Genomic DNA, 13,900 nt, shown 5'->3' on the forward strand with positions numbered 1-13,900 from the left:
GGATTAAATGGCTTACTTTAATTTTTCTATGATCAATTGTCCCTACTCTCAGTCTATAATCAGACGCTCTTTTTGATGGGTCCTTGAGGCTGGGCAGTATCGGGACACCCATGGGGAGGGACACAGTGCTCGGTACCTGGCGGCTTTCTGTCCCAGCCTCAAATCATACGCCCCCAACTTTCAGACTACAAGGTTACACTTTTCCCCTTGTCCTATACTCAACTGACACATCGTTCTCTACACTCAGCACAGAGGAAGGTCATGAATACCTGTCTCTCATGTTCATCAGAATACACCAGTCCCTTCTGTAGCAAGGAGATCAAAACCACTTGAGGGGAGGACTTCCTACATTCCACTCTCTGTATGTCTCCAGTCTTTTCTACCATTGCTCCTTTCTCTGAGGCAGGAACAGGTGAGCTCACCCCAACAGCCTCACGGGACCTCACCCGGTCCCTCTGCCACGTCACGACTTTCTTTCGGCCACATCTCACATGCGTTCCTCCACTCTCTCCTCTTCAGGCAGACTTTCCTTTTGCGTTTCAAAGTCTTCCCTTCCTCATTCCTCACCCTCTTCCAAACTTGCATCCAATGCTCTTCTTCCCTTTGCTTCCCCCTGCCATTTTTTTTTCAGAAATAGCCTGCCCCCCTTTCTTTAACTTCTAGCCCTTCTCTCATCTACCAACACAATCCCACTGAAACTGCTTCTAGAGATCACCAGAGACTTCCTCCTTATTGAATCCAATATACATCACTCTAACCTCCGCCTCCTTCCACCTCTGAATTTGCTATGGGTTCATCCCAACCTTGTGAAACCTCTCCTCTGGCTTCTAAAACCAAGCTCTCCCTAAAAAACAAAAACAAAAACAAAAACAAAACAAAACAAAAAAAAACAGGCTCTATCTCTGGCCTCCTACTGTCCTTTTACCGCCTCTCTCACTAACTCTGTCCTTTTCCTCCAAATATCTCCTCATACAGACATTTCAGGGATTTGCCCTCAAATCCTTTCTTTGTCTCTCAATACTCTCCCCACATATGGTATACAGCTTTCAAAACAAAATCTCTACCCCTTGTACGTGTTTCTAACTCCCTGCTAAGACACAACCACCTAGGGACCCAACTAACCACATCAACTCACCCTCTGCCAACAACTGAGCTCTCCCTGAAAAGGGCTCCTTGTCTTGCCAGCCCTCATTCTCTGAATGGCACCACTATTCTTGTTCCATACCTCGGATGGAGACCTCGGAGGGAGGGTAGCAGAGTGATTCCCAAGTTCAAACGCTGGCACCATCCCCTAACAAGCAGTGCGGCCTTGAGCCAGTTACTTATCTCCTTCAGCCTTAGCTTCCTCATTTGTAAAATGTGGCCAACTGTACCTACCCTATAAGGTTGTTATGAGCACTAAGAAATGGTGTATACAAAATGCTTAGCGCTCGGTAACTTGTAGGCCGTCATCATCTGAGATTTCTTCCTATTCTTTATCACTTAGCCTTCAATCAGCTGCCACATCCTAAAGATCTGATGTTTTAGAACACCAGCATCTTTGCTAGTATCCACTCACTAGTGACTTAGCCGTTTGAGGATTTCAGGGGCAGCATAAGGAGTTTTATTCGAGGAGCTGAAAAGCCAGTCTTCACCACTCGCTGTCAGCGAGACCTTATTGCTAAGGTTCTCGGTCTTGGCCGTGCCTTGGAATCACTCAGGGAGCTTTTAAAGTCCTGATAATCAGGCTGCATCCCAGAGCACTTGCAATATAATCAAAGGACATAGAAGTCGGGCATCAGTATTTTTAAGAGCTCCACCTTATCCCAGACATCTCAAGGTGATTCCAAATGTGCAGTCCAGACTGAGAACCACCAAATTAAGGTCCCACTATGGTCAAGTGATTCCTTAATTGCTTTCTGCTGGCCTAACAAACTGCTACTGTTTTTTTTTTTTCAAATAAATTTTTATGGAAGTGCAATAAAGAAAAGTTAATAAATCCTAAGCGTAAATCTCAGGGAATTATCATAAAGGAAATATACATCTCATCACTACACAGGCAAAGAAAAAGAACACTACCAGAAGCCCACATACACGATATCCAAATTATGACCCACCTCTCATCCACAAAGGCATCCACGATGCTGATCTGTAACACCATACGTTAATTTTCCCTGATTTGAATATTACGTTCATTGAACCATGAAGTATGTATTTGTGGGTGTGCGCGTGGCTCCTTTCATTCAATATTATGCTTGTCACACTCATTTATTCGTCCATTTTCATTGCCATACAGAGTCTCATTGAGTAATATGCCATCATATACTTAACCATTTTACTTTTGATGGACACTGAGGTTGCTCTCAAGGTTTTTGTTTTGTTGCTCTTATGAATAATGCCGCTATGAATAGACCTGTTTGTGCCCTTTGCTGAACACACAGACACACATACAGTAAAACCTTGGTTTGTAAGCACAATGAGTCCAGAAACATGCTTGTAAACCAAAGCACTGGTAGGTCAAAGCAAACCTCAAGAACCATTGGCTCAGTTGTGATCACGTGACATTCGGCATCACACTACTCGTATTGCAAGACATGGCTCGTTTATCAAGTTAAAATTTATTAGAAACGTTTGCTCATCTTGTAATCACTCACGGAACAAGTTACTTGCAATCGAAGGTCTTACCGTATCTGTGTCTGTTGCATACAGACCTAGAAGTAGAATTGCTGGGTTATGGGGTAGGGATATTTTCAGCTTTAGTAAATATCGCTTAACAACTTCCCAAAGTGATTTGTATAATTTATACTCCCACCAGCAGCATACGAGAGTCCCAGTTGCCCCACATTCTTGCCGATACTTGGTATTATCTGGCTTTTGAAAAGTAACCCTTCTGGTGGGAGAAGCTGGCAATACAATCTCTCACTTGTAATCTGAATTATCCCAATGACTAACCAGCATAGTTTGATTTATTTCTTGAATATTTGGATATCCCTTTTTATGAAATGCCAGTCCAAGTCTCTTGCTCATTTTTCTGTTGGGTTGCCTATCTTTTTTGTATTGATTTTAGACAAGGAATATGAGCCCTTTGTAAGATGTGTGTGTGTGTGTGTGTGTATATGTATACACATATGTATATAAATATATGTACATATGTATATGTAAATATATAAATATATACATATGTGTATTTACTTATATATTTATGTATATGCATATACATGTATATTTATATATGTAAAATGTTTTCTCACCTGTGGCTTGTCTCCTTGCTTTTTAAACATTGCCTTTTGATGAAGTTCTTAATTTTAAAGAAATCCAACTTATCAGTCTTTTTGTTCCTTTCCTTATACTATTTCTTTCCTGTCAAATGCCTGTCTCTCTCTCTCCTACACTGTCAAAATGGACTTTTTAAAAAAAAAATTCCTTGAACACAGTGGCTCTACAGGAGCTTTTAGAAAACTACCAGTGTGGGGCGCCTGGGTGGCTCCATCAGTGAAGCGTCTGGCTCTAGACTTCAGCTCAGGTCATGGTCTCATGGTTCTGTGCTGACAGTGCACAGCCTGCTTGGGATTCTCTCGCCCTCCCTCTCTCTCTGCCCTTCCCCACTCATGCTCTCTCTCTCAAAATAAATAAATAAACGTTTTTAAAAAACCACCAATGCATGAAGATGGCCCTAGGTTAAATCAGAATACCTGGAGTGAGGCCCAGGCATTGTTATTGCTAAAAAATGGCCTGGATTATTTTAATGTGAAGCCACCGTGAAGAATAATGAGTTACGGATTCAGTTTCTCCCTTCTTGGGCCACATGAGAATTTCTTTTTCTTTTCTCTTTGTTTTACAGCCATCTCAATGTTTGGTCTTATTCCCCTTCCTAAAATGTGTCTGTTTGGTGTAGCACCTGTGTTTGTCACTATTCTTTGATCATTATTGGAAGTGTCATTAGATCGTAGTCAGAGAATAAATACCATGTGTGGTGACAGTAACTGGAGTAGGTAAGTTACAGGACGTCACCTCGGTTCATTCTCACAAACCCACATAAGGTAACATAACAGACTGAATTTTTGGTCTTAATTCTGTATTCCCCTCTAGCAGTATAAAACATTCACACCCTTGCCATCACCTCATAGTTGACAAAATATAATTCCTTCATCCTTGACTTCAGACCCGGGCGTCTGACTTGCTTTGGCCAACGGGATGTTGGCAGATGTGACGTAAACAGACTGGAAGTCCTCGTGCATGGTGGGGTTTTGCCCGGCCTTTTGCCATGAGAACAAGAGGAATGGGAGACACATGTAGCAGAGCTGGACCCAACCCACAGCTTGGAGCCAAGCCCAGCCTCGGCTGGCTGACCCAAAGACTCGTGAGCTAGAAATAACTGTTCATTGCACGATGGCACCGAGTGTGGGGTGCTCTGTTGCACAGCAGGATCTGACTAATACGGGTAGTTACTGGAATGCTCATTTTATGAAGGCAGAAATTGAGGTTCCAAGAAGACAACTTGCTCACATAATGCGATAGAGCTCAGATAAAGAAATGGTTCCGTCTGATGCGCACTAAACATATAAATACTGAATATAAATGCATGTCAGTCCAATTTAATAAGTGATACATAGAAGCTACAGCGATCATTTTTCATCCTATCAAAACAAGGTAAATGTTTCATTTTATCTGGGAAGCAGCTTAACGGCTTTAAGCTAGAGTTATGTGTTCCTACCTATATTTCTATTGATAATAGGCCGCTGGTACCATAAACAGCTGAAGACAGTGGCTTAGGGTGGTCTCAAATTTTTCTTTAGAAATTGTTATCTCATAGAAGGATTTCTCAGTCTAGATAGGCCCATGAAATTGGACTTTTTTTTTTTAATTTAAAACATTTATTTTCACTAACAACTACCTAGGATGTACGATGTCCTTCCATTATGACTCCAGACAACAAACCACAGTAGTAATAGCAGTATATAGGACAATCACTGAGAGGAATAACAGATACTTATATTGCATTATTATTATTATTTTAATGTTTATTTTTGAGAGAGAGAAAGAGAGCACGAGTGAGCAGGGGAGGGGCAGAGAGAGAGGGAGGCAGAGGATCCAAAGCGGGCTCAGCGCCAACAGTAGAGAGAGAGAGCCTGAGGTAGGATTCGAACTCACAAACTGTGAGACAATGACCCGACCTGAAGCTGGAAGCTTAACTGACTGAGCCACGCAGGTGCCCCACATTATAACTATTGTAGGTGTCTGAAATATCTCAAAGTACACGCTCAACCTACTTAGAAAATAGGGTAGTTATTAGCATCACCAACTACATCTTATTTAATGCATTTTATATCACTATGTCACGTTTGATTTTTGTAACAATTTGATAGGTCTTCGGTATTGTGCTTTATGCATTTAAAACATTAGTCTGAGGGACATGTGAGTGGCTCTGTCAGTTGAGCATCTGACTTCAGCTTGGGTCATGATCTCACAGTTTGTGGGTTCGAACCCTGGGTCAGGCTCTGTGTTGACAGCTCAGAGCCTGAAACCTGCTGCGGATTCTGTGTCTCCCTCTCTCTCTCTCTGCTCCTCCCCTGCTCATACTCTGTTTCTCTCTCCCTCAAAAATAAATAAGCATTTAAAAAAATAAATCAGTGTGGACTTGAGATGACACCTGAGGAGCAGAGAAACGAATCTCAAACTGGGTGGAGCCACCATCACCTAGAGGTTCAATAACACTGAAAATGTCTTCAAAATTTCAAGATTACGCATTTAAAGAGACATTTCAAGCATTTATTTCACATCAGGGGTTTCCAACCTCAGCACTACTGACATTTGGGGGTGGAGAGTTTTTTGATGTAGAGGGCTGTCCTGTGCTCCATCCATGTTCAGAAACATCCTTGGTCTCTACCCACTAGATACCAGTATCACCCCCCCCCCCCGACCCCCACTACCAGCTGTGACAGCCAAAAATGTCTCCAGCCATTGTCAAATGTGCCGCCCCAGTTGAGAACAGAATGTGTCACGGGATAATTTTCAGGAATGCGGTCTACTGAATAAAGCGAAGGCAGCCTGAACGCACTCATCTGCCTGTTATTCACTCGATAGATATTATAGCACCTATTGTGTGCGCAGGATTGTATTAAATTCTATTATCATGCCAGCCTCCAAAGAAACGGTTCAAGGGGACAGGAATCACCTCATTTTGCCGACGAGGAAATTTATATCTTAATATCCGACTAAATGATTTTTTTCTCAGTGTGGTGAACAGTAGGATACGCTTCATATTTATCTCTCTTTTTGCTTCCCCCAAAGCCATGTACCTGGTTGATGAGGCTTCTCAGAGACAACAGACGTCCTTGGATAGCAGCTTCATGCATAGGAGACCAATCAGACACAATATCTGCATGGAAAGGGAAGAACAGGTTACCTCCTGTTCATGCACGACAGACCCGAGGCTCATCCTTGCTGGTCGGTAAGAGCCCGAGGGGGTCTTACTGGATGGAGACATCGGAGCCAACCAACCAAAACTCCCATGAGCCTTTCAGCATTTCTCCCCTCCACTGATGCGGCTAGTATGCATTTTATTTGAAAGGTCTAGATAGCTAAGCAAAGAACTACAGCCAGTATCCAAACAGGACAAAAGGGGTGGGTTGAGATGGGAGAATCCTGGACTCCCATTTACCCAGTGGTTTCAAAGGCAAACGGTCTGTTTAGGTAAGTGAGAGCCTCACTAATTAGCAGCATTAGTGTGCTAAGCTGCGGTTGCCAGCCTAGCTTCCTGTATGACATACAAACTCTGGTGTCTCAGCAAACAGCGCCACAGACTGCTGGTAGTAATCGTGTGATTACACGCACCATTAGGTTTGAAATCAGATCGACACAGAACTCTATCTGTTTATGGATTACCTCCTGTCCCAGTATCAGGCACAAATTAGAGTTTGCTCTGACCTTGTAACGGGGGACATTATTTACCCCAAAGGCAGCACGCCAATGGGGTTAAAGAGAGGCCTGGATTCAGACCTGTGTGGCTGCTTCTGAGCTGTGGGTCCCGGGACAGGCTCTGAGCCTCAGTTTCCTTCCCTGTCATGTGAGGACAGCAATATACTTACCCGTAACTCAATACCTATTAGCTACTATCATTATCCTGCCCTACCATTAATCAGTGTCTGGATTATACCCCACCAGCACTGCTATTAAAAATGGCAAAATTATTCTACAACCATATGGGAAGAATACACACTCTTAGGAAGGAAGCCTATAAGCCCTATGCCAACACATGAAATTAAATGCTCTGGTCTCTTGAACTGAATGTGGAGGTAACCCGCATGAGGCACAGAGCGGAGCTTTCCTCATCTCGAGCCGTGTTCTGATTTCCAGAACAAACACAGGAAGTCAGAAGGTGAGGAGGCCCGTCTGATACGAGGCACGCCTTGGAAAGGAACTGGTGTCTCCTAAAAGCGAAGGACGCCTAGGGAACCAGAGAAGTTGCTAGTGCCTTACCAAATGAAAAGCCAGAAAGGGGGAGGCTAGCACACTTTGTACTTAACACGTGTTGGCTGAGGTCAGCCTGCTGTCCAGACAGGGCTACCAATGCCCTGGAAAATCTGTCCCAGGGAGCAATTACCATCCTTCCAGACGGATTCATGAAGCATTTACAGGTAAGAAGAGGCTGAATGAACCTGCCCACACACTGTCCGCCCAGTGCTTTCTTCTGGGGTCACTAAGAGTGCCTAAGGTCAAACGGCTTTTCCGCGACCTCCCAAAACCATATGCTCAACACAAACTTCACGTACTCACGGTGCCCTCTGAGGATCCAGATCCTCTCAGGAAAAATATCGCTGTTTCTAGTGGCCGGGGGCCTACAATTCAGACTGCAGATGTGGAAAGATTTCTCTCCAAATTAGAAGTAAAAGGACAACGAATTCTGCACTGTTGGCACGAATGCAAAATGCCACCCGCACAAAATCTTGAGTGAGAAGAAAGAGCCAAAAATCGAGAAAGGTTTGGAAAATCAGTTTTAAATAAATGTGCAAATGGACCCTAATGGACCGTGGTCTCTTAAAGCAAGCTCAGATGATTAGAGTTGACAGCCTCAACAGTCCAGGCAGGTAATTTGGGTCCTAAACTCGAACTCTGTTCAGATGCCATAAAAATGAGACAACGGTATTATCCAGTGGAGACGAAAATGGGCTTTGTTTTGGATTCATTTATCATGAAACCATTACTCCTTCTATTTACAGTAAATAAGGAATTCTGTACTTCCCTAAGAGGGAAAAAAAGGATACCTGAAGTTGTGGACCCCTGTTTCGGAATGTAGTATTTACAAAGCAGACTAGTTTGTGTCACCGAGAAGCCCAGGCCGTTGCCCCGGTACATGTGCTGGGGGGGGGGGGGGGGCTGACGGTCTGCACCCATCTATGTGACTAACGGCTTGATTTATAATCCACATACCATACAATTCACTCATTTAAAGTGTACAATTCGGGGACGCCTGGGTGGCTCAGTGGGTTAAGTGTCTGACTTCAGCTGAGGTCATGATCTCGAGGTCCATGGGTTCGAGCCCCAGATCGGGCTCCATGCTGACAGCTCAGAGCCTGGAGCCTGCTTCGGATTCTGTCTCCCTCTCTCTCTGCCCCTCCCCTGCCCATGCTCTCTCTCTCAAAAAAAAAAAAAAATTAAATATCTTTTTTAAGTGCATAATTCATCAGTTCTCAGAAGATTTGTGGAGTTGTGCAACCATCACTCTGGTCAATCTGAGAACGTTTCCATCGTCCCCAAAAGAAACCCCTTGCCCACCAGCAGTCACTCCCCATGTTTGCTCTTTCCCACCCCTACACCTGGCAACCCACGATCTACTTTCTGTCCTTATAGATTGGCCTGATCTGGACATTTCACGTAAATGGAATCACATAGTATGCGGTCCTTGGTGACTGGCTCCTTCCACCCAGCATAATGTTTCAAGGTTCATCCGTGTTACCATATGCATCAGTAATTCATCCCTTTTGATGGCCAAATAATAACCACTGTATAGAGAAACCACATTTTATTTGTTCATTCATCAGTTGGCGGGCATCCGTGTCATTTTTACTTCTTAGCTGTTATGAATAATGCTGCTGTGAACATTCATGTGCCCATTCTTGGGTGGCCGTTTTCAGTTCTCTTGGTTTCTTACCTAGGAGTAGAAGTGCTCTAGGACACGGGAACCCGATGTTCAGCCTTTTGTGGAACTTCCAACCTATTTTCCAAAAATGGTTGTACGAACGTATCGTCCCATGAGAAGTGTATGAGACTTCCCTTCGTAATTTAAAGTCATTTCGGACTAGCGTTTGGTGAACCTATCATAGGGTGTCCGTCGCTCCTGCCCAGGAGAAAAACTGGGGTCCTTGGAAAGCCAAACTTCAGAGACCTCAACAGGTCTCTGAACACTTGGGTGATTATGTAAAAGCTTAAAAATGTGACAGCGGATATAGGGTTTTTTTTTCTAGCATTGAGAGCATGGAGATATGTGTACACACACACACACACACACACACACGGTTTCGTAAACACCGTAATTTGCAACATGGACTAGTCCAAACACACACTCTCATTAGCTCTCGAAAACACTGAAGAGACGGCTGAGAAGTCCATCCTGTGTGATCCTGCCTGGGAAGCTCAGGGAGAGGTTTCTTCAGGGGTTTCCAGAGCCCACACCCGAGCAGGCAATGAGCTACAGGCAATACGTGCAATTAAACCCAGAAGCAGCTGTGCCCGCCTTCCTGCTAACAACCAGAGGGCGCAGAAAGGGCAGGAAAGGGGACCTATTCCTGCCAAAACACGGAAATGCTCCCAGTAGGAGGCTGGATGAAGAGGCCACTCAAGGTCACCACCCCCCCCCTTCCACTTGACCCCACCACCAGCTTCGAAATTCAAGGGCCGTGATCTGTATCCAACCCCTCGTCCAAGCCCTGAGTATATATTAAAGATTCCTCCCCAACACTTGCTCAGCCAGGGTCTAAGGGTTTTACTGCCAAACACTAGATGCTAAACGGGGTCACTGGCAATGCCACAGATGCAGTAGGGGCGGGCGGCTCTCCTAACGAACCCACTCCACACGCCCTCCAATTAGTGCCATTAAACCTACCTTTCTTTTCGGTCGAGTCTCCGTCAAACCCTACAGCACATTAGGAAGGAGGCCATTTCGTTTTTATTGCAATCTCTGGAATGACTTTGTAAATTTCCATCATTTCAGAGGAGACCGGTACACGCAACATTCTGCCAGGTCAAGGGGCAAAAAGGGAGGCTGGGTTGCCCTGAGGGGGCAGAGCACCTGCCTCGGGTCGATGGCACTGCAGAGAGCCCGGCGCCGGGTTTACAGCTACCGTGGGGACCCTGGTTGGATTCCAGGACAAATAAAAAAGAGGACAGAGAGAAACAGAGTCTCACGGACAGAAACAGGAAACAGAAAGGCCCACTGAGGCAACGCTGGGCGAGTGAGGCCTGTGCACTGTAATTCTTGCTCCGGTCCCCCACCTCTTCTTTCTCTGTCTCCGTCTCTCTCCCCCTCGGGCCACTTTCTGCGCAGGGACCTCACGTCATCACCCATTGTGTCTGCTCGGGCAGGTTTGCTCCAGAAAAGCTGTCCCTGCTGAGGCACCCCGAGATCTCAAAATCCGCCACAAGAGCCCAGAATTCTTCCCTTTCCCTGCCTGTGCTTGCCTGTCTTCTGTTTAAAATGGGAGCCCACTCTCTCCAGGGTGGGCTGGATCTTGTGTGGAAAGAAACGTCTCCAAAAAAACCTGCTGGAACCACCATGTGGTTACCTGCTCAGTGGGCTATGGGTGGTGTTTAGTTTCTCCTTCAAGGTATTTTCCAAAGTTTTTTTTTTAATTTTTTAAATGTTTTTCTTATGTATTTACTTGAGAGAGAGAGAGAGAGAGAGAGAATGCAAGAGGGGAGGAGTAGAGAGAGAGCGAGACACAGAATCGGAAGCAGGTGTCAGGGTCTGAGCTGTCAGCACAGAGCCCGACACGGGGTTCGAACTCACGCGCCGCAAGATCACGACCTGAGCCGAAGTCGGACGCTCAACCGACTGAGCCCCCCGGGCGCCACTAAAAGTTTCCAGGAGTGGATGTGAATTAGTTTCACCCGAGCCGCCGTATCAAAGTACCACACACTGGTTGGTTTCAAACGACAGAAAGGCACGGTCGTGTAGATCTGAAGCCTAGAGGTGAGGAACGAAGGCCGTGCCGTGTGCAGAGGCTCTAAGGAAGAATCCTTCTTGGCCTCATCTGGCTTCAGGTGGTGGCCGCCATCGTCGTTGGGTCTTTTTGGCGCACGCACCACCCGAATCTCCGCCTGTGCCGTCACAATGCTTCTCCCCGTGTCTCCCGTCTTCTTCTTACAAGGACACCAGTCGTAGCATCAGGGCCCACCCTCCCCCAGTATGACCCCATGGTAACTAATTACATCTGCAATCCTATTTCCAAATAAGGTCACATCCTGAGGTGCTGGGGGTTAGGGCTGCCACGAGTCTTTTGGTGGGGGGGAGGGGGGGGACACAATTCAACCCGTAACAAGGTATGTTCGGCGGGGGAGGGGGAAGACATTCTTATTTTGCTCCTGGGGCAGAGGATTCAAGCGTTAATCTCGACGAGGAGCCGGTTGCCTTGTGCACAGCCTTTGCTCCCTTCCTCCAGAGTAGGAGGTGGAGACAGACCCGCAGGGAGAGGCCGGAGCCGGGGCCGCAGAGCTCCCCCAGGCCGGCCACTGGTTCCCCTCCGATTGGCCCCGTGCCGGGAATAAGCCTCACCTGAGCCGAACTTCTCGGAGCTTCTCCACGTGGCCGTTTGGAAACAGCATTCCGGGTGCTTCACATTCCACACTTCGCCACGGTCAAGACTTCAGAAGCATAAACAGAGGCGACTGGGCTAGAATGGAGGTGGTGGCCCGGCGGCAGGCCTCACGTCAAGCAGGGGAGAGAGAGGTTCCACCTGGGAGAAAGCCCTAGAGGGCTGCATGGTGGCGGCAGCGGGGCTGCGTGTGGAAGGCGAGTATTACTTTGCCAGTCAGACGCAGAGGAGGAGGTGGGAGAGCAGAGGTGTCCTGCCACTACCTTGTGACTTCTGCTTCTTCGGAAACTTGTCTTCCTTTTAGTTCCTGTGGAATGACAACCCCTGACCCCCCTCCCTGCTTCCCTCACTCACCGGTGCGGCAGGCTCCCCCGTGGCTCTCCATATGCATGAGAGTTGGAGAACCAGTGGATTAGCCCAACAATTTCCCATGACCCCACAATCCATCCTGGCTGCGGCTGCCAGATTCATTTACTTACGGTTTTCATTATTGCCAGATCTCCACTCCAGAACCATCGATGGCTCCCAATTGCCTGCCTTTGAGTAGGTGGACACCCGCCCTCCCCTACCCACCAATCGGGCCCCAGACGGAGTTGGATTAGGATCTTTAGAAACCCTAATCAGTGAAAATGGCTTGGCACCCCCCTCTCTTGAGTGGAAATAAAAATAAAACTAATACTTAGGTGTAAAAAAATCAGGTGGGGAAGTCTTCCAAATTATGGATTCTTTCCCATATTGACCTGGAAATACAATCTGCTGCTTTAAAAGTACAGTTATCAAATTCATTTTTGTGAAGTAATTTTGGGGGCCACTCTGCTTTCTACTGCTCCAAGTTTGTGCTCAATAAATCTGATTAATCCAGTTCTCCCTTTGCGGATCCCAATCCTACTCACTGTGGAGTGAGTCTGCTTCTTTGACGAGCAAAATCGGATAAATGAATGAATGAATGAATGAGCAGTCCTCTCTGCTCAGTTAGTCAGAGGGAAGGCATGTTGTATTTTATTTTTTTCTGTTTTTTCCCTTTCAGCTGCCGCACTCTAGGAGAGGGGTAAGTCCTACCTGACCGCTGGGCCCCTATAGACAAGCGTTGTGGGCAGTTTTGCTGATAATATGAACCTGAATGTAATGATCTCGCCTCTAATGCTTAGACCCATTTTTCGGCATCCCTTCGGTCAGCGGGCACCTGCTGAATGCTCACAAGAAATGACAGTTGCCCAGAGGCATGAATCTTGATAGTTGGCAAGGACACCACCTAACAGTTGAGAATCACACCTGAAAGACGCTTCTCCAAAGTTAAAACAAACAACAGTCTGCTTTCAAGGCGAATCAATCAGTGCTCAATGTCTGAACATCATTTATAAAGCCAGCCCCACCTAAACGCCAAATACCTAAGACCTTTCCATAAATGTTTTGGCAGTAAAAATGTCCTAGTTATAAGGAACTTTTGTGCCTCCAGTGTGATATATGTGATACATTTGACCCACACAGTATAATTCCTCGGAGCTCAAGTTTTTACTGGTGAGTAAACGGTGACAGTTGACTTTGTGTGGTCTCTAGGACTCTGCAGATAGAGGTATAGGCGTTATTGACAAGCATGTGAAGGATATATACCAGCAAGTGGTGGCCATCTGTCCGGTAGCTGCCCCCTGGACACACCTCAGACGGAGCCACTGAAATCACCCCGCCCTCTTCTCTCCTAATCGCATCAGCCAGCCCCCCAGCACTCTGATTCCGGAGCCCCTGGACTCACCCCCCATCCATGGGTTTGAAAAGAAACTGGTGTCAGGATTGTCTTCTGGTCTCAAGGACTTACTGCTCCTGCCCCCTGGCTTGCCGTCCATGGTGCTGTTTCTTTCCTAGGCCAGGAGAGGTCCGTGTTCCACTTCAGTTGTTCACAGAACTCCAAATTCCATGCTCCTGGGATTCCAGTGCTGTGGCTGGCTGAGGTAGACGGTAGAGAACAGCAGAGAACAGTACAGGCAGGGTAATCTGAGCACTACCTGTGGTCAGACAGATGCACGCGCCCAGACGCGCGCTCGCGCGTGTACACACACGCGCGCACACACACACATACACACGCTCCACCTAGCTGGCTGGAGGCTGGCCAAAGC

General features: G+C 46.5%; 1 protein-coding gene across 4 annotated transcripts in view; it reads right to left on the reverse strand.

Annotated features, from left to right (window-relative positions):
- The window catches only part of ASB9 (ankyrin repeat and SOCS box containing 9), a 26,908-nt gene extending 13,008 nt beyond the window's left edge, over positions 1–13,900 (reverse strand). Inside the window, exons 1-2 of one of the 4 annotated variants that reach the window (XM_040468239.1) lie at positions 13,603–13,900; positions 6,279–6,358 (exon numbers count right to left, since the gene is read on the reverse strand). In XM_040468239.1, coding sequence (XP_040324173.1) covers positions 6,279–6,358; positions 13,603–13,630 — 108 coding nt within the window. In that variant the 5' untranslated portion in view covers positions 13,631–13,900. Of the gene's footprint in view, positions 1–6,278; positions 6,359–11,749; positions 12,323–13,539 lie in introns of those variants that run through there. The other 3 variants (XM_040468237.1, XM_040468241.1, XM_040468240.1) reach the window with 3 other exon arrangements.

This window comes from Herpailurus yagouaroundi, unplaced genomic scaffold, assembly GCF_014898765.1.
Source record: "Herpailurus yagouaroundi ecotype Mexico unplaced genomic scaffold, PumYag 67690, whole genome shotgun sequence".
NCBI classification, from domain to species: domain Eukaryota; kingdom Metazoa; phylum Chordata; class Mammalia; order Carnivora; family Felidae; genus Herpailurus; species Herpailurus yagouaroundi.